Source organism: Pogona vitticeps, chromosome 2, assembly GCF_051106095.1.
Source record: "Pogona vitticeps strain Pit_001003342236 chromosome 2, PviZW2.1, whole genome shotgun sequence".
Lineage (NCBI taxonomy): Eukaryota > Metazoa > Chordata > Lepidosauria > Squamata > Agamidae > Pogona > Pogona vitticeps.
The window spans coordinates 253,888,729-253,910,445 of NC_135784.1; the positions used below are offsets into that span (position 1 = coordinate 253,888,729).

General features: G+C 41.7%; 1 protein-coding gene across 1 annotated transcript in view; it reads right to left on the minus strand.

Annotated features, from left to right (window-relative positions):
* Positions 1-21,717, minus strand: part of HSD17B4 (hydroxysteroid 17-beta dehydrogenase 4) — a 94,097-nt gene that overhangs the window by 33,576 nt on the left and 38,804 nt on the right. Inside the window, exons 9-15 of the mRNA XM_072992429.2 lie at positions 20,802-20,893; positions 15,705-15,729; positions 14,199-14,327; positions 6,113-6,219; positions 3,249-3,488; positions 2,106-2,157; positions 381-452 (exon numbers count right to left, since the gene is read on the minus strand). Of these exons, the coding sequence (XP_072848530.2) occupies positions 381-452; positions 2,106-2,157; positions 3,249-3,488; positions 6,113-6,219; positions 14,199-14,327; positions 15,705-15,729; positions 20,802-20,893 (717 nt within the window). The remainder of the gene's footprint in view (positions 1-380; positions 453-2,105; positions 2,158-3,248; positions 3,489-6,112; positions 6,220-14,198; positions 14,328-15,704; positions 15,730-20,801; positions 20,894-21,717) is intronic.

Consider the following 21,717-nt stretch of genomic DNA (forward strand, 5'->3'; position numbering starts at 1 on the left):
CACATCATTATGTAAATGCAGTACATATACCCTCCAGGCAGGTTCCACATTTTCTCTCCAAAATATTTGAGCTCCTGAATTCTAAACCTGCAGGCATTCCAGATGACAAAGATATATGCAGACAAACACTAACTGCTCTACAGGCTTATTACCTTTGTTTGGCAAAATACCAAGGCCACTTCATATATTACATTTCTAGAGATATGATAATGTAATTCAGAAATTGTCCTTAAGACAAGAGAAGACTGTAATAAATATTGTAATAAATATTACAGGTTCCCTTAGAGATGGCTTCAAGGCAGTTAGGAAAGAACATCCCACTTTAGAGACTGCATTCTAACTAATTTATACCCTTTGAACTTTAAGGCAATAAGAGTTACCATCTAGAAGTATAACACATCCCGAGCCTTTATCAAGAATGTCAGCAATAGTGGCTTCTGAAGTTAATCTTCCTAAAATCCAAAAGAAAAGGAAACATCACATAGGGAAGCATCAAGAATAATTTTTAATTTTAAAAAATTCACAGAAAAATAATAATAGCTAGTATTGACAATAGTATTAGAAGGCATGGCATTGTCTGAAACTTGGATCAAGGAAACAGGTACACACAATAGTAAGTACTGAAAAAAGAATGGTGTGGTGCTTAGCCTGCCCCTAGATATGTGGCACAAGGCTGGTTTGGCTGGCTGAGCATTCAGAATTATGCTGTGGATGTTCTTTAATATGATTAGAAGCTAAGACCATTATTTTCTGTTTTTTGGAAAACTCTGACTTCAAACCCCCACTGAGGCACTGCCATCGTCACCCATGCCATGAGCGAGCAGACCGGGTAGGTGGGGCTTCTTAGCCTGGGAAGGCTAGGAGAAGGAAAACACATATTCCAAATCTCCACTGCCTTGTGGCTATATACACTGATGGAAAAGGCTTCAGGAGTCACCTCGAGGCAAAATCCAGAGCCGGAGTCCCGGAGGCAGTTTGTGTCATTCTGGCAACTCCTGCAACATTGCTGGAACCAGTTGTATTGGCTCTTGTCTTTCCACTGGACTGTTTCAGTGACGTGGAGAGGGGGGATTTGCTGCTTGGGTAACAGCCTATTCTCCATATTATTTTAACCAGGCTTCGTGACCTGGACAGAACACTCCAGCTTTGCATACAGCATCGAAACACTAGACGCTGTTCCAAGTCCTCCATACAGAGCACGTTACCATAGTCTCTCGAGACTGAAGGAAGCCTATGTATGTAGATACGTGTGCATTACAATAACCCTTCAAAAGAGAGGATGTGTGAGCTGGTTCTTTGGTTCTGCCCATCTTATGCTGATGCACAATCAGCGATTGGAATCCTGTTGCATAGTTACATATATGCCTTATTTTTCTGTTTATAAAACAATGTATAAGATGAACCTCCCCTTTTCTAACCCCAAATTAGAAAAAGCAAGGATCAAAGGGCTCCCTTTTTACTAAGCCCCGTGTCTTGGCAAAAGGCAAGGAAATCAGCTGTGAATGTGACTGCCACTTTTCCTTGCCTTTTGAGAAGGCACAGAGCATAGCAAAAAGGAAGGGAGCAACACCTCCCCTTTCTTTTTGCTAAGCCCCATCCCTTTGCAAAAGGCAGCACTTTTATACATGGAAAAATACAGAACAATGCGAAGCAGTACAGCAATTGCTGGGGGAAGGGCAGCCAGGCAGAAGAGATATTCACAAAACACTTTTACGTGCACAAAGAAACCCACATAATAAGGACCTGTAGGAGTCGAAGGTGGCAGGGCTGACGGCTATAGCCCAGAAAGGGAGATTTCTGACCACCAGTGTGACACAGGGCATGTTCTGCTTAAAGATGCCAAAGACAGCCCTTTCCATAAGTCTGAGGAAAGGGCAGGTAGCTGAAGAGGAGCTAAAGTATCATTACAGCCAGTGTGGCAGAAAGTAAGCTCTGTCACGATATGCAAACATTTACATTACATGAAGCTGAACTAGATTTCAGCCCTTATATGGACGTATGCAGAAATAATTAAGAACACAACCACTGCTGGGAAAATAAATCACTACATGTATGGGAATGTAGCACTTAAAAAGAAAAACAATGATGATAATGATATATAATACCTGATGTTGGTATTGGCTTATACAGCTCCAGATATTGCTCGCCATGTAACACCTACAGTAAAATAGTAGTAGCATTGGTGACACAATTGCTATTAGTTTTCTTTTGCAATCTCTATTGCTCCTATTTAGAAATTATTTAAGAGGAAATCCATTTCTACTATGTCAACACATGGTGACTTTATTCATTCACTAGTTCATTTGTTCATTCATTTATAAATGCTCATCTACCAATAGAAGAAAATTCTGATATGTCTCCCTACTAGACTTTGCTATATGCAGAAATAAAGTGGTCTAGTAAAGAAAGTATAATTTTATATGCATACGTGAAGCAAAACACAGATGCCTACAGTTACATTTAACAGTCAGTTCTTGCCTCCTTGCCCCCAAGAGATGTTCTTTTAGCTGTTAAAACACAATGAAAGTAACAAGGCATCATTACTGTCTACATTTTACAGCCCCATAAACATTCAGTGTTTGAAATTGATATATCATCAGATACAGAAGACACAGAGATGTTCTCTCTGACTTGTATTTATAGGGCAGTTCTTGTTTAATGCACCCCCCATTCCCTCTCGCCAAACCTGCAATATCTTGAGTAATCTTCAAAGAAAATGGCATGCTGTAGTTGCTCTTTGTCTCCTCCTTCATGTCTATAATTAAGTGTTAAAGAAGGATGCTTTGGCACCTGTGAATGCTTGCCCAAGTCTTCCCCCAGGTTAAAGGAGAAACACATACACGATAGTCAAAGCAGTGTTTTCAATATCTCTTTTTTTCCTTCACAATAAATTCTCACTCACATTACAACTTTGTGACACTGAGGAGATAATATATTGTATTGCTTTATGGCTGGCATTTGGAGTCCTCCAAGCAACAGCCAGTGATGAAGCGTCAACTGGGCCCAATCAATCTCTAGTTTCATCACTGTCTAAACTGGAAAACGTTACTGAGGAAAAAGAGCAACTGAGGACAGTATGTGCTGCTTTATTTCAAAGCCAAGCTATAGACTTTATTTGTAGAATTAATGAATACACAGTAGATTTTAAAACTCTCCCTTGTTTCTAAGCATGAAATGATATCACTGTACCTACTGCTTACGGGAAGACTCTTCTGTGAACTCTGTTCAATTAACTAGAACATACCTACCTTAGTAAAATCAATATTGAAGCCAGGAATGCTGCCGAGTCCACCACTGCCAAGCATGGAGGACTGAGCTGGGATCACTCCAAAGGTAGGAAGACAGCAAAATTCTTCATTTCCTTCAAAAAGGAATTTCAGATGATCTGGATCTTTTGTTGACATGCCCACACCAAGTGCATACAAGATGGGCTGCAAATGGCTATATTCATATGCAACTGAAGCGAGTTTGTAGCCAACAAACTTTGCCTGTTGATATTGAAAACAGGAGCTTGCATTTATGTTATTATTACCTTAGATGTACCAGTTATACCACAGCTGGTTACAAATGTCACTGACAACTCAAAAGAAAAACTCATACATGGCGAATAAGAGTCATGCTTACATGTTCAGAATAGGAAAGTCAACAGAGTAAGTTCTCAGTCTCTCTCAGGCCTTCAATAGGTTGCAAACATGGAATACAACTATGTATAAACTATCATGCTACAGTGGTGCCTCGCAAGACAAAATTCATTCCGTGAGTAGCGCTGTCTTGAGAATTTTCATCTTGCGAAAAGCAGTTTCCCATAGGAATGCATTGCAATGCATTCCTCTGGGAACCTCGCAAGATGAATGAATTATTTTCATCTTGCGAGGTATCGGTCTTGCAAAAAAAAAGTCTTGTGAAGCACGGCCATAGAAGAAGCTGTCTTGCAAGGCACCACAGCAATTGCAAAAACCATTCGTCCTGCGGGATTTTCATCCTACGAGGTGTTCATCTTGCAAGGCACCACTGTACTAGATTTTTTTGAGTGTTATAGTAACTTTTGTGGGCCTTTAAGAAAGGCTGGATTAGAAGCACATTAAAAAACAACACAGGATTAAACCCAGCTTTAACTCTTAATTAAACATACCAAGGGATTTTCTAGATTCCAAAATGGCTGAGTTACGCCATGTAGGGCTGATGACATCATCAGATGTTCTGGATATCCACCACTTCTGATCTCTCCCCTGAAGGTCCCAAAGCTCCCGTGTAAACATTTTTGCCCTTGAGAAGCCACTGGGAGTTGTAGAGATGAGAAGGGAAGACTTCAATGAATGAAAATCAACCCCTTTACTGGCAATGGTGATTTTTAGTTATTAAATACTTCTCCCTCCTGTCCTGTGGCCTGGGGGGGGGGGGGGAGAGAATCTGCAATGTTTCATTTCAGAAAAATTGTTGTTGCTGCTGCTGATGTCATTATAAGGCTTACATAGCATAACTTATGGCAGCAGGATTTTAGACAGTAAATAAAAGACCAGGGAGGCCTTAAAACAATGGCTCAAGTTTCTCTCCATTGTGATGCATCCGAAACTACTGGGTGGGCATCCAAGTAACCCTTCCTGACAATGGAATGATAGCAGAACACTGAGACAGCACTAGATGGTTGGAAAACATAGAGGGGAAGCCCTCTTACATGATGTAGGATTTTACCCCTATTGAGTTCTATTAATGTTATATAGATCACATGCAGACATATACCAAGTAAGAAGAGCAGTCAAGAACCATTCAGTCTTAGGACTGACGGTCAAGGCTGTAATGGAGCATAAGAACAGAGAATTTATTTATTTATTTATTTATTTATTTATTTATTTATTTATTTATTTATTTATTTATTTATTTATTTATATCCCGCCTATCTAGCCAACTCAGGGCCACTCTAGGCGGCTAACAATCAACAAATCATTAAAATATACATATATAAAACAGCCAATAATAAAAACTTTACAAAGATAGAAACCAAATAGAGAAGAAAAGAAAAGGAGCACCAGGGATTGTCTGGAGGGAAGGCCTGCCAGAACAGCCATGTCTTTAATTGCTTCTTAAAGATACCCAGCGAGGGAGACCCGCGAATCTCAGGAGGGAGATTGTTCCAGAGGCGAGGAGCCACCGCCGAGAAGGCCCGATTTCTTGTCTTCTCCTTCCGGGCCTCCCTCGGCGTTAGGCTCCTCAGCCTCACCACCTGGCTCACACGAGTGACATGGGTAGAACTTGGTGGGAGTAGGCGTTCCGCCAGATATCGAATCTCATGACCATGAAGTGCCAATTTTCAAATATTTTTAAGGTAATGGTCATGTATGTAAACCAAAACTGCTGCACCTTCCTATAAGCTTTCAAAGAAGTGCAAGTATATAAGTCAAAAGAAAACAAAAATACAAAAGGAATCAAACAAAACAAAACAAGAGACAAAAATGTTGTGGTACCTTGAAGGCTAAGTGGTATATTTTAATGTGAGCTTTCATGGAGCAAGTCCACTTTCTCAGACATGAGAGTGAGACCAAATGATTGTCATATTAATACATAGCCCCATGACCAGGTGGGGATCTTATGAGCTTGGTTATTACTGTTGCAAAGCAGTTTTCCTCATCTTGCAAGAAAAAAAACAGAATTAAGTCTGCCTACTAAGTAAAAGAAACCGCAGAGTTGCCAACACCTCACATTATACAAAGTTTCTCAAAACACTTGCCTGCAGTACTTGCATGCACATTGAAGGCAAATATTGTAAAACACAGGGGAATCATTTGGAAGGTTCGGACTTGGGGGCAGGGGAGAGAAGTCTTTGTCTTACAGGCCAAAGTTTAGAGAAATTAAAGGTATCTAACAAAATATAAGGACTGGAATACCTGAACTCTCCAGAGAAGAAGCAGCAGATTCTCTATTTTCTCCTAAACATTATTTTACAGAACAGAAAAAAAGAGCGGGAGGAATGCATGTTCCTCCCACTCCCTACCTCTAATTCACATTTTTAAAACTGACCTTCTGAGACAGTACTCTGCATCGTCTGATTCATATGTTAGAACACGCAACTGGATGTCTTCAAGAGGAGGGCCTTGCAGAAGCATTTTTTACTTACCGGGTTGAAGCCTGTGGAGGATGTTGATGTGCTGTAGCTTGTAGGATTCGGGGAGACATCCTGAGATTCTATGCGACTTAGCACGTCATTCAGCAGGCTGACTGATTCTGGAAATGGAATGCAAAAAGTTGTGAAACTATTAAAAAAAGAGAGAGGAAGATATCCTTTCTCTACGTACATTCTAAGCAAAACTACAGTCACTGCTGTGATAAGATGCACACTTGACATTTTGAAGGCAGTTCTACTCTTGTTTTAGCATATACAGTGGTGCCTCACTTAGCGAGGTTAATCCATTCCGGATTAACCCTCGCTCAGCAAATCCATCGTTAAGTGAAACAAAAAAGTCCATAGGAACGTATTAAAACTGATTTAATACGTTCCTATGGACTTAAAACTCACCGTTCTGCGAGTTTTCTCCATTGCAGCGGCCATTTTGGATGCCTCGTTAGCGAGGCAAAACAGCGGTCGCCATTTTGTTTTAGCGGCGGCCATTTTGGAACCGCCGATCAGCTGTTCGCTATGCTTTGATCGCGTCCGCGCGATCATCACATAGCGAAAAAAGCCCATAGGAGCCATCGCTGAGCGAACGCTCCAGCGATGGCCCGGGACCCATCGTTGTGCGGTTTCATCGCATAGCGAAGCGTTCGCTATGCGAGGCACCACTGTAGTTCTAATCATGTTTTTGATAATGCACTTGCAAATGTGGATGCTTCTCTGCTGTGACATTGTGACGATAGATGCAGATTAAGGTGCTGTCCACAGTGAGCAAACATAATATAGATGAAGTTCACTGAAAATTACAAACTGCACATTTTTATATTCTATATTGATTTGACATTTGTCATATAAAAAGCAACTACAGTCGTGCCCTGCTTTACGATTGCCCTGCATTACGACGAAACCACATTACGATGATGTTTGTGCGATTGCAAAATGATGGTCTGAATAGGGTTTTTTCGCTTTGTGATGATCAGTTCCCTGCTTCAGGAACTTGATTCTTTGCAAAACGACGATTTTCGGACAGCTGATTGGCGGTTTCAAAATGGCCGCCGGGTAATTAAAATGGCTTCCCGCTGTTTTCTGGGACAGATTCCTCGCTTCACAGGCACCAAAATGGCCGCCATATGGAGGATCTTCGTTGGACGGTGAGTTTCCAGCCCACTGGAATCCATTGAAGGCGTTTCAATGCGCTTTTTATTTTCGCATTACGACATTTTCGTTCTACAGCGATTTTGCTGGAATGAATTAATGAAGTAATGCGAGGCACCACTGTATAAACAGAAGCATCCTTGGTATAATAGTATCAAAAATGTAATTAATACAATCAAATTGAACAGCAGATTAAAGTCCAGCACTTTAGGACTGGGTACACCACCTATCATTCATGCTCTGAGATGAGGTGCTACCACAGAATTTCTGAGAAACTTCTAAGTTCTGAATAAAAAGTGTTAGTAATGGAATGCCGGAAAAAAACAGAGCACCTGAAAAGGTGAAGCAAACAGAAGAGAGCTTGTACAGGGCCTTAGAATGATGAGCCAGGAAGAGTGACGGCTGAAGTAAAATGACAAAACAACTGGGAAGGCCAAGGAGATAGACAGCAAAAACTTTCCCCATTTTGGCCACATTATAAGCTGATTTCTGGACATACAAAAAGAGCTGTGCAACACCTTGGATAGTGCTTTTTTGAACAATACAGTGGTGCCTTGCTTAACCAGCGCACTGTTTAACGATGAATCCATATAGCGACATGTTTCTGCGATCACTAATGCGATCGCATTGCGATGTTTTAATAGGGAAAACATCGCATTGCGATGTTTTTTAAACAGCTGATCGGCAGTTCCAAAATGGCCACCACATCTGCAAAATGACCGCCCGCAGTGTTTTCGCACCCTGCCCTCGCTTACCGGGCGGCCGGATCGAGGATTCCCCGCATAGCGGTGAGTTTTCGCCCCAACAGGAACGCATTAAACCCGTTTTAATGCGTTCCTATGGGGTCCCACCCCGCATAGCAACGAATCCGGATAGCGAGGTTGATCCTGGAACGGATTAACGTCACTATGCGGGGCACCACTGTATAGTACAAGGAACTGTGATATTATTTTAGGCATGAATACATTGTTTCACAAAGCCAAATTACACGTAACTTCAAACGTACAATTCTATCCCTGAGTGCTTACTTGCTTCCCAAAAAACTGCCAGTACAAGGAGGTTGAGCTGAATTGGGACCCTACTGGAAGGAGGATTTAACTGCTTGCTCCAATCCAGTCTGCACACACCTCCAATATTTGTAAGCTCATTGATAGAAAAAGGTCCTGTTTGTATCAAGGATACTTTCCCCCTCTGCCCTCCCTCATCTGTTCTCTCTGACTGGACAGTACACAATTTTGTTCTCTCCTTCGAGCCGTTGTTTTCTACTATGTGTGCATTTTCACAAAGAATACAAATAAGAAAAAGTATTAATACAATGACGGCTACAGCACTGTGTATTGACCTTCCACTGCCTGGCACAGAAAACTACATTCCCACCAATAGCATTAGATTTATAGTGATATTTCAGCAACTGAGGAGGCTGAGTCATTCATGTTTTGCAAGGTCACACTTTCAGGGCCTCAGCCAAGAAGCTACGAAAATTGGATTACATGAATTGTCTAAAATTTAAGTGCCTTGTGGCAGTTATCAGCTTGGTCATTAATAGCATAAAAAGTAAGAATGACCAAATCTCACATACGGTGATTGAAATGTTGCAGGGTACGAATTTAAACAAATTACTGCTGCATTAAGTTAAGCTATTACCTAATCTCAAGCGAGGCAGAGGGAGCAACCTATGTGTATGCTAACTGAAAAACGGAGCTTGCCATGGGAAATCCAAGTTCTTGTTACCACTCTAGCTACAACACACATTGTAGATGCAACACTAGACACATTTGCTTAGGATTAAGTGAGTCCCACTGAATTTTCTGATGCTTATTTCTGGGTATGTTTTTTTTGGGGGGGGGGGGAGATACTATCTCTCAGCCATCCTAAAACAAATTGGTTGTGAAGCCGAAACAAAACACTGAACCTTTGGGAAGAAGGGCAAAGCTTCTTGCACGTAGGGAAGAGACTGACGTCTTCTGCTTGGCAATTTATTCCTTGTCCTCTTGCCTCAAAAATTCCTCCAGTTGGAATGAGAACTATATGCTGTTGCACCCTAATTATTTCTCACACTCAAATTAGAGTCTATCTCAACACCTAAGGGCTCACCAGGACCTTCTAATGGGGGGTGGGTGGGCTGTAGCCTCCAGATGTACAACTCCCAAAATACACAGCCACTACAGACAACACAGAGAGACTGTGGAAGTTGAAGTCCAAAAACATCTTGAGGACAACAAATTCCTTGTTCTTGTATTGGGGTGGACCTTCTTCAGGCATTGCAGCAATGTGCAGGGCCAAGACAGTGCAGGGAGAGTGGGGATAAACTTCACCTACCTCATGTCAGAGTGGTATTTGTTTGTTCCTTTTTAATACTTATTGTTTCAGGTTTAATATTGTATTTTCATTATGTAAGCTACCTCTTGGCACTCATTGTTCTTATCTTTAAATACTGTCTTTTAATGATTTAAACCACCATTGTATACTCATTGTTTTCATCTTTAAATACTGCTTTTCAATGATGTAAGCCACTCTGGGTCCTTCTTAAGGAGAAAGGGGGGGTAAAAATATTTTAAATTAATAGTTAAATAAATACAGTGGTGCCTTGACTTATAAACTTAATCCATCCCAGAAGATGTTCGTAAGTGGAAATGCTCGAAAGTCGAAGCACCATTTCCCATTGAAGTGCATGGGAATGGGATTAATCCGTTCCAGCATTAAAAACAAATACAAACAAACAAACAAACAGAGCAAGCCCCACGCTTGGACTGCAAAAAGAGGAGCGCCAAGGACCGACGTGGCTGCCCCGGTGAGTAGCCACTGGTGCCGGTTCCGGAGCTGGAGGCACCAGCGGCGGCATCGGTCTGTGGAGGGCAGCGAGGAGCGCTGACCCCGGCCTCATTGGAGCCCGTCAGGAGGCGAGCAGCACCTTACCAGTCCGAAGCTTCTGAAGCCTCCCGTGCTTCCGCTGCCACTGCGACCACTCGCCTCGCGACGGGCTCCAACTAGGCCGCGGTTGGCGCTCCTCACTGCCCTCTGCAGGCTGATGGTGGGAAATTCAAATGGCAGAGGGCAGCAAGGAGTGCCCGGCCAGGCTCAACCTCCCAACTCTGGGCCACCCCTGCCACTGCTGGGAGACGAGCAGCTGGGGCACCCAGCCAGGCTCAACCTCATGGCTCTGGGCCAGCCCCACTGCCACCACTGCATCCATTTCCCTAACTGTTGGGGCAAACGAGCTACAAAGAAGCAGCTTCTTCGCCACCAACGGTTAGTACATTTGAATTTCCCACCCCCTTTCCCTGCCTTTTTCTGTTCGTACGTCAAAGCTCCGTTCGCAAGTAGAAGCAAAATTTTGCAGCCAGAGCTGTTCGTAAGTCAAAATGTTCATAGGCAGGGGCGTTCGTAAGCCGAGGCACCGCTGTAATAAGAAGAGACTTCCACATGAATTCCCCACAACAAAGTCAACATTGAACAGTAAATTTGTTAAAGATACTACTTGACTATATGGGAATTCGAACGAGTTTCAATACAAATGGCAAGGGGAATGAGCACATATTAATTTCGCATTAACTAGCTTTTACATTAATATATTGGGACGAAGATGCTATACCAAGGTAACACTGAAATCACCCAATTTTGTCTTTTCATGATTACTGCTTATGTTCCATTAAAGTAAGATCATTGTAGAGGAAGACTTTTTCCCCAAAATGGTACAGCCCAAATTTCACTGTTATTTGATTCAGGATAAATTAAAATCACTCCACAAACTCAGTGTCCAAATAACCATACACTATTATTAACCACACTTTACAATTCTAATTCTAAGTTATCTTTGCAAATGACAGTCAAATGCTTACACTAATTGCCATTTTTGTATAATTATATATGATGGTTTAGTACATAATGGCTTTTCACAGCATTAAATTACTTACATTAATGCTAGTAATAATTTGTAATTAAATCTTCTGGGACAGCTTGAACTTGCAGATAGAAAGTAACATAGCTTTCATTTTTAATGTGAATACACTAATTAGTTTTCCTTACTTAACAGTTCAGTGCCTTGAGGCATTAAGGAGAGGTGCTCTCTTACCAAGAAAAACTTTCTCATGTTATTACACTGAAAAATTAAATGAATTAGCCTGTCAGATATGTGAGCCGTTTTCCCTGCCTCTGTTGCTAATTCTCACAGATGAGAGATTTATCAAAGGTGCTCCCATCCAAATTACAGACACATTGCAGGAAGAATATTATTGCATTTTTACCTAGAAGAAAATGTAATACTGGATCCACTAAACTAGCATGTTAGAATAAGGTTTTCACTTTTCACACACAACAATCCATAGAAAGATCTGGTGATTTATATAATCAGAGCTTATGGCTGGAGTTCACACTATCAGTATTTTAAACACATACAGTGGTGCCCCGCTTAAAGATTACCCCACATTACGACAAATCCGCTTCACGACGTTTTTGCGATCGTAAAACAATGGTCTAAATAGGGTTTTTTTGCTTTGTGATGATCGGTTCCCTGCTTCGGGAACTGATTCTTCGCAAAACGATTTTTTTTAACAGCTGATCGGCAGTTTCAAAATGGCCGCCAGGTAATTAAAATGGCTCCCCGCTGTGTTTAGGGACGGATTCCTCGCTATACAGATACCGAAAATGGCGGCCGTATGGAGGATCTTCGCTGGATGGTGAGTTTTTAGCCCATTGGAACGCATTGAACAGTTTTCAATGCATTTCAATGGGGCTTTTTATTTTCGCTTTACGATGTTTTTGCTTAACAGCGATTTTCCTGGAACCGATTATCGCCGTTAAGCGAGGCACCACTGTACTTAATTTGCATTTTATGTCTCAATGAATAGAAGAACTGGTTAGGTAGCAAGGATTCTTGGTACATTCTTATACCTAAAGCCCAGCTTGCTTTGATAGGATATGGGGAGAAAGGAGGCTAAAGGGAATGGCCCCCTAGTTTAAGAAATCAACAGGGGTGAGGGTTAAAAAGAGAGAAAGACAAAGGCCCACAGGAACATCTTCCTATCCACTTATATCAGACTCCTCTCCCCTCTACCTGCCAACAACTAGTGTATGCATGTTAATTTGAGCTTGGAGAAGGTAGGGAGGATGTGGGAATTTTTCGGGGGGGGGGAGAGAATCATTTCAAGAATCCATCAGCCAGCACTGCCACTTCTTTAAAAGCTAAGTATGAATCTCTCTGTGCCATGAACAGTGCCAATCTTGGCTGGTTCCTGCTATCCAGCAGTCAGTCCAAAAGAAGGTACAGTGGGGTCTTGACTTAAGAACATTTTGACTTAAGAACCACTCTCATAGGAAAATATTGACTTGACTTACATACTTAGATTTGAGTTAAGAACTGAAAAAAACCACGTGGGAGGCAGGGAAAGTGCAAAATTTAAACTTTCAGTTAACTGTTGGCCAATGAAAAGGGTGCCTGTCTGCTTCCTCACTCCTCCCAGCGTTTAGAGTGGATTGGGAGACAGTCTTCAGACTGCCTGCTACTGCCTGGACTGTCTTTTCCCTGCCTTCCCTGAACCTTTCTTGACCTAAGAAAAAAAGAAACAAAATATCCCCCTCTAGTGGTCGAAGGCAGAATAGCAGCTTCCCATTAGTTTCTATGGACGGAAAAGAGCAGATACGGATCAAATGGTTTTCAATGCATTCCTATGGGAAATGCAGATTTGACCTGAGAACTTTTTGACTTGAGAACCACCTTCCAATACGGATTAAGTTCTCAAGTCAAGACCCCACTGTATAAGATTAATCCTAAACTTTGAACATTTCTGGATCTGATAAATTAGAAGACAACTAAGGGTTCTTCCTACCACCTAGTCGACAGTTGCCATACCAACATTTTTGTCTCCTTTAACAAGCTTAGGGTTCTTGATTTTTAGTAACACACCAGGTCTTTTCTGACTATGATTTTGCACTTTGTGGAATTTTAAAATTTTTACAAAAAAGGGAGAAAGCCAAACCTGAAGAGAACTGCAGCTGCTGTAAACCTTTTGAGTCAAAAGTATATGGTCTGAATTGCAAAATGGCTTTACCTGCAATTTTAAAACAAAGGCTAAAATCCTGTTGCATAGCTCTGCATGTGCAACAGGGATGACATCATCATCCATGCCAAACTGTTGCTGAAAAAGGGTGATTTCATGCCTCATACACAATGCTGCAAGGTCGGGTACCTCTCAAAATCCACAAAGGAAGCCTTTAATCAGTAGCGACCTTCCACTGCTGATGACATCATCATTACTACCCTGTTTCCCCGAAAATAAGCCCTAATATGATTTTTCAGGATGCCTGTAATCTAAGCCCTACCCCCAAAATAAGTCCCAGTTAAGTGCAACCTCATACTCCAACATTGTGCAGCAACCAGAAGATGATATGACTCTGTTTGAATAAATGTAGATTGTTGTACATGAAAAAAAAACCACCCCCTGAAAAATAAGCCCTAATGCTTTTGTTTTTGAAGCAAAAATTAATATAAGATCCTGTCTTATTTTCGGGGAAACACGGTATATACACAGAACTACTTGACAGGATTTCAGCCACTGAGTCTTTGGGCTGGGATATCTGATTATTTTAGTCTTGGTAACACTTTATTACCAAGTAATTCAGCAGAGATAAAAACAAACTCCTACAAGATTCACCGAAGTCCATCAGAAAACAAACACAGGTGTCAAGTTACTACACTGCTGTTCAGCCAAGCTAGTGGACTTCTGGAAAATAATGTTGCATAATCTTTCTTGTAACATTTTCCTTGTGTGCTGTATTATAAGATCTGACACTACTTAAAATATGATCTATGTACCATGAAGTTCTTGATTATTTTGCAAAGATAAAACAAAAACAGGTTTACTCTTTCTACAGATTCTTCCATGGTAAGAAGATCAAAGTGATTACTAAAAGTGCTGTAAATGTAAAGCCAGTTAGATACCTTGGATAGTTCGAGGATGTGCAGCATTATCAAAGTTACTTATCTTTTCCCAATTATTTCGCACATCTTCTGGTGTCATAGGAAGGTTCTTCTGTCTGACAATGGCCCCCAAAGTTCGTTCCCAGCGTACTAAAAGAATAGCAAGAAGAGAAGTTGAACCATTTAAAATGGCTGCCACCACAAAACAGAATAATTTCACTGTGTTTTTTGCGACTGTTGTTAAAGAGTAGATTTTTTTTCCTATTAAAACAGGAGTCTACATATATCACTGGTTCCCAACCTTGGGTCCCCAACGTTCTTAGACTAAAAAAAAAAATCCTACTCAGCACTGCTAGTAGTGAAGGCTTCTGGGAGTTTAGTCCAAGTAAATGATTACTGAGTGAATGGGATTTTTAAAAGGGATTGTTTTACCTTTCTGCATTGAATGTATTTTGGTGTTGCTTATGTTTTTGGTATTGTATTCATCGATCCTTTTAGTATTGTATGCTCATTGTTACTAACTGAAATACTGCCTTTTGACAGTATTTAAGTTTAGTAACAATGAGCGTACAATACTACAGCTATCTCGAGTCATTTTTAAGGAGAATTTAAAATATTTTCAATAAATAAAATAAACAAACATCTGGGCATCCTAGGTTGGTAACCCTTGATCTAGATTATGCTTCACTATTGGTGGCATAATCAGTGGATTTGTCCACGAAAGTTCGTATTAGATTTTAGCAGTTAGTGTTTAAGGTGCCACAATGTTTTCTTAATTTTTTCCTTTTTGTTTTGCTTCTACCTGATATATTGGTGGGAGGAAACACATCCAACCAATATATCAGGTAGAAGCAAAACAAAATTTTGTTAAACATACTTAGATCACAAGTAACAGAAAATAAAATGTGAGAATCTACTGCAACTTTGCAGGTGTTACAGGATTATAAGGGCGTCCCAGCTTTTATCTGTAGCCCACACCATTCTGAAATTGAAGAGCAGACAACATCTAAAGAGAACAAAACCTCCCTTTCAATCTCATATAAAGTTCTGTTAAAGTTTATGAGCCTCTGTTCAATAAATGTTATATGTCCTTTGAGCTTCTTCTTTTTTTTTGATAGCTGAGAGTACATTAATGCAGCATCAGGATTTGCCTATTACCAAAAAAAAAAGAAAACCAAACATAAGCAGAAGAGAGAAAGTGCATTTACAGCACTTGTGAAATATACTCAGATGCTCAGACTTCAACAGGGAGTGTTACAGATGCAGCACTTGCTGAAAAGCGCAATACTTCTACCACTGGAGTCAAACGAAAACAGTCCATATTTACAGACAGTAATGTGGTGCTATGCTAAGGAGATTTAGCTAAAGAGACAAACCCGTTTCTTTTATAACACTGGACAATTACCATGGAGATCCAGTCAGTTCTATTCCTTAATTTAAAATGGCCCAAATATGCCACACCTCACATTCAATTGCATTTTTTTCAAATTCAAAATCCTACTGGACAGGACATGCGAAAAGACTTACATTTTCCAATCCATCCAGCACCGACCTGCAATATAAAAATTGAAAAGTCAATACTATATATCAAGCATAGTTGAAAGGACAGGCGCACTAACCATACTGGTGAAAACAACCTCTCTTCCTTCAGATGGAATGATACAATGCCCTACATTTCTGATAACTACTTTGGAATGTTAAGGCAAAATAGATATAAAGTCCTTTGGATGAAGAATCACTTTTCCCTTTTCCTTCATAGTGGGATCAAACCAGGAAGACTGGAATTAATAAAAAGCCAGGATGTTAAACTACAGTTTGACATTTGATAACGAGAGGTTACCCACCTGTAATTGTAGTTCTCTGAGTGGACCTTTACGATTGGGTGATCCGTGCCTGCGTGGAGCCTCATCGGAAAGTTCTAGAGCTTCTGTGGTAGCAAAAACACATTAGAATAAGGCCCCTCTCACCTCATATAAGTACCTTGGCGCCAAGGTTCCCCTTTTAGTTGTGTCAACTGCCCTGAGGCAGATATGATGTGCTAGGCACCACTACCAAAGGTTGACCGCTAAATAGAGGAGACTTGGAGAGTGGGTGCCACCTTGTTTCAGAATATAGTACATCGCCGTGGGGTTGTCGGTGGCAATTTGTACCATCTTGCCAGCGAGATTTCTGAAAGCTTTGCAAGCTTTTATAACCACCAACAGTTCTAATTCATTGATGTGAAGCAACTTCTGTCTCCACTTGGCGTGGATTTTGAGAGATTTGCAGTGAGCTCCCCAGCCTGTGAGGTGGAGTTGGTGGTGACCTGTATTTGTGGTCGTGGTTGTCGGAACGGTCACCCAACGGATAGGTTGGGAGGAAAATGCCACCACTGAAGTTGGGAGGTGGATTCTGGGGTGACCCTTAAAAGAGTGTGAGGAGGGTCTATGAGCAGGTCAAAGAGGGCAAAAAAAAAACATGACTGAAGAGATCTTATCTTGAGATGTACGTGTTGCACTACTGAAGTCATAGAGGCCATGGTTCCTAGTACACATTGTACAGTCAAGGTGGGTGCCATAGCATGAGGGGTGAAAATGTGAAGTAATGCGATGAGATTTTCTCTCTTGTCTGGAGGAAGAAAGGCACGAGCTTGTGTGGAATCTATGCGTGCACCTATATAATGAATAATCTTTGTAGGTTTCAAATTTGATTTTTGTTCATTGCCAGCGAGACCGATACTGAGATCGCAAACGTGGGTAAAGGTGAAGTGAGTGACTCGTTGGGCCTTGCGACGGGACTGAGCTACGAGCAGCCATATTTCTCATATGAAATATGAGAATTTTTTGCAACCTGAGTTTTTTATTTCCTCTTGTATGGTTGGAGATGGTGGAGTGATGACACATGTTGCAGGAAGAAGTTGGAAGAAATGGATGTGGTAGCCACCGCAGATGATGGACAGTACCCAGGCATCTGTAGTGATGGATTCCCAGGCAGGTAGGGCAGGATGGGTGGAGTGGTGTGTGATCTCAGTCATGGGAGCGTCAAATGTGATGTTTGGGCTTGTGGTCGTTGTGCCTAGTAATGGGTTGTTGGCATTTATTTCTTCGATTTCGGAAATAGGATGCATAAGATGTTTGTTTTGGAGGTTCACGTTGGAATTTTTGATATAGGTTGTACAGTTGTCTCCACTGATGTTGTTGAGGGCATTGTTAGTAAGATGGATAAACTCCCCAACGTCTAGCTGCTGATATTTTCTTTTGCACTTTTTCCAAAATATCATCAGTTTCAGCATTAAAGAGGCCTGCCCCATCGAATGGAAGGTCTTCGATACGTGCACGGGCATCCTCAGCCAGGCCAGCTGTCCCTAGCCAAGAGAAACATCGTAAGGCTACTGAAGTGGCCTTTGACTTTGCTGTGTCATCTCCCGTGTGCCCAGCAGAAAGCATCTGTTGTTTGGCAACAGAAAGACCTTGTTGAAAGGTATGGGCTAGTACTTTTTTATATTCTGGTAAGACAAAGATTGACACATTGTCCGAAAGGAAATGCTGATATGCACCCAAGGCTCCCTAGTAGTTACCGACATGCATGGTGAATGCTGCTGATGAATAAAGCCATCTTGCCATTGAGTCAATCCTTCTACAGTCTTTATTTGGTGGTATGAGGGCTTGTCGATGTTGAGATCTAGATTGTGAGGCTTCGACAAAAATAGAGTTTGGAGCTGGTTGTTTTTGAAGAAATAGAGCTCCAGGATCATGGACTCTGCAGAACTTATCGATTCGTTTAGACATGGTATGGGAAGATGCTGGTTTTGTTCAGGATCATTGAGCGGTGCTGAGTAGAGACGGAAGCATCAAGATGTGTACTGGAGTAGTTGTATTTTTAGAAATTGGGTGTATAGATCACTGGTCCTCAACCTTGGGCCTCCAGATGTTTTTGGACTTCAACTCCCAGAAATCCTGGCCAGCAGAGGTGGTGGTGAAGGCTTCTTGGAGTTGTAGTCCAAGAATATCTGGAGGCCCAAGGTTGAGTACCACTGGTATAGATGATCAGCTGGTTCTGTCGAAGGACAGTGGATTTGGAGATTGAGAGACTTAGCCATACAGATCATAAGTTGGGCATAAGTTTGGAAGTCTTCCACTGGTGATGGTGGGTCGGCATCAACAAGGTTGGATTCCAGTGAGGTAAATAATACTGACAGCGTCTGAGATCTGGATCTGTGATCAGAATAATCGGGATCGCGTCGGGAGTTGGCGGATTTTTGATTGACTTCTGTGTCGATAAGTTGAGTGTCATAGTATTGATGTTTGTGGCTCGATGTCGATGGAGTCACCATATCCATGGACATTTGTCAGTGTCGAGGATTTTTGATACCGAGAGATGTCACCGAGTGTCCATGGACGTTGTTTGATATGGTTGCACGTCAGTATCAAACGTGGGGTCATAGTGATGTCGAGTTCGATGGCTTAGTTCTATCGGGCGACCGAAATCATGCATTGATAGAGGGACAGAACGAGTGTCCATGGACCAGGATGGATACTGAGGTTCATCGATTTCAGAGCCTGTGTCTCAGTGATGTCGAAACGGAGGTTGTAGACGAACTGGTAAAGCAGTGGAGTATATAGACACTGGAGATGCCGAGCGAGAGGAATAATTTCCCTCGTCTGGATTAGAGGGAAAATATTGGGAGGCTGGAGCTGTAAAAGCTTCACGTGTAGAAGAAAACTGCTCATCCGTTCTGAGTCTTTTAGGTGCCAGGTAGGGAGCAGGTTGGAGTCCATGGGGGTCATGGTGATATGGACATTTCGACACCAATGGCTGTCAAGATTGAGGCCTGCCATGAGAAGGTATGGCCGAGCTGGATAGAGCAAATGGCTGATTGGTGGTTGCAGTCTGTCCAGTCGAGCACTGGTTGGGGCAAATGGCAATTCAATGAAAGTGCTGAACGTGGGTCTGAGCCACGCATGATGAAATAAACGGCTCGAGGGACTGCTGGGGCTGATGTCTCTGAGATCGCCGTAGGGGACAATCAGATGTTACCATATAAGGTATGGTCTCTAGTTGTTGTTCGGAGTTGACCCTGTCAGATGAAGCAACTATGGAAGGGTTGCTCAAAAGAACAGAGTGTTGGGGACTGGGAGGAGAAGATGTTAATCGATCGATTCTATCATCCCATTCCGCTGATTGGGAGCAGGGTTGATGACAGGGGATTCCGTTATCGTCAGAAGGCAAACCAATAGGGATTGATTTGGCAGTCTTTTGAAGCTGCTGAGAGATGACTGCAGGTTTAGATTTATTTTGTTTAGGTTTTTTAGGCGGAGAAGGGTCCAGAACCAAAGAGGCTTTGCTGGACATTTGACATTTAGTGGAGGGCTTCGATATCAAGCGCTTTGATTTATAGGGTTTTGAAATTTTAGAGGAAGTGGACGGACTGTCGGCATGGGATGGTGTGGTCGATGGACGTTGTTTTGAGGCTTCAGTAAGAGCTTTCTCCATTGCTTTGGTTTGTGAGGTGGCCGTACAAGGAAGTTAGGCCATTTTGGTTGGTTGAAGGGATTGTTCTCAAAGATGGAGTTTTAATCTGGATAAGCAAGAACGAAGCACTCCACGCTTGAAGTTCTTATAATGCTGGCAGGAGGACATCTGGTGTGCCTCTCCCAAGCAAAAAAGATACTTGGCATGACCGTCAGAGAGTGGTCCTTTGTTATCACAGACTGCTCAGTGTTTAAACCGGCCCAAAGGGGCCATGAAAAGGAAAAAAATAATTTGAGGAGAAAAAATGATGATGGGGGGTGCTGCGGCTGGAGGCCGAGCGAAGTAGAAAAGAAAAAATCTATGATGATAATTAATTTCATAAAAAAGTTTAAAGGAAAATATTGATAAAAGGAAGGAATCAAGAATAAACTCTCTCTTTTACTCACAGAAGCAGAACTATGAGGCTCTCAACACAGCAGTTGAAAGAAACTGAAAGGGGAGGCTTGGCATCAAGGTACTTATAGGAGGGGGGAGTCGCCTTATTCTAATGTGTGTGTTTTTTTGCTACCGCAGAAGCTCTAGAACTTTCCAATGAAGCTCCACGCAGGCACAGATCACCCAGGGTGTGAGTCACAGAGGCCACGAAGAAGAACCTGGCTTGCTCTAAATCTGATAATCACAGGTATTGTTTCCACCTCCCACATGATCTTCCTTCCTTCCATCTGGATTTATGTCATCAAACACAGAGTTTACCAAGAAACACTATGGTACATTTACTGACAGAATGTTTGTCAGGAAAGCAGGAACTCGAAATACATGCCGTACCTTGGCCAGAATGTAAAACCTCTCTCCAGCACTGTTTAATAGTTTAATCCCTTCTGTCACACTGAGATTGAAGAATCCAAGAAAAGCACAGCTGTTTCTACCCATGTGTTTCAGGTGAAAAAGCCCAACAATAAATGGCTTCACATTAGCATTCAGAACTATGGATAAATTTCAACATACTGAGCATGCAGCTATATGCATGCACAGCTTCAGCCACCACACAAGGACAGATTCTTGCATTTATTAATGTTCAGCAAGTACTTGAGTACAAACCTCCAGATGAAGGAAAGCAGAATGAGCTGCAAGGGTATAAGTAAGTGTCAAGAAAAGATAACACCAAAACATTACCTCAAAGAGTCCACTATTCTCTTGACAGTTTTCATGACAAAGCCAAAGGACCAGAGGTGCCACGTATTCTGGCTTAAAAGCATCCAACATATCTAGGTGAGATAAAAGTTTAAAATAACATATATCATAAATTAAAGTACAGTACATTCTGAGGAAGTCAAATGCCAGGCTTAAGTTATGTAACAGCCCTTTCTCAAGGAATCTGACGCCCCAACTTATTCCTCTTCCTGTAGTCTGGAAACTACTTGGTATCATGAACCATATGAGATAACAGCATTACCCCAAAGTAGCTAATCAGTATTTGTAAAAGTTAAGCAACAGAAATACAAAGGTAGACGGTGGAATGCAAAAGAAAAACAACAGCAGCAATGAAGGGCGGTTGCTGTGGGAACAAGGAAGAACAGCGCTTAACATCTCACGCAAACAGCAAGAGGCTTCATGAGGCATTTGATACCATTTCTCTAAAAGGTCAGGAAGCTTTTGTTGAATACGCTACATGCAAAATGGTCCCTTAATTAGTACAGTATTAGCTTTCCAAATATCCACCTTTTTCCTTATCCTTCAATATTTTAAAGCTTTTTTTTTAATTTATGAAAATTTTTGAAATGTTGTATGTGTTGGCTGCTGGGGGAGAAGCAACTTACGTGTTACATTCACACACTTACATAGAAAAAATAAGGAAAAAGTAAATCAGAATTTCCCTTCATGGATTGCTCCCTTGTCATGGCGAAGGGGCTTGAGTAATTCAGAGAAGCTATGGGCTATGCCATGCAGGGACACCCTAGATGGACAGGTCATAGTGGAGAGTTCACAGTAAACGTGATCCACCTGGAGCAGGAACTGGCAAGCCACTCCAGTATCTTTGCCAAGAAAATCCCATGAACAGAAACAAAAGGATAAAAAGATATGACACTGG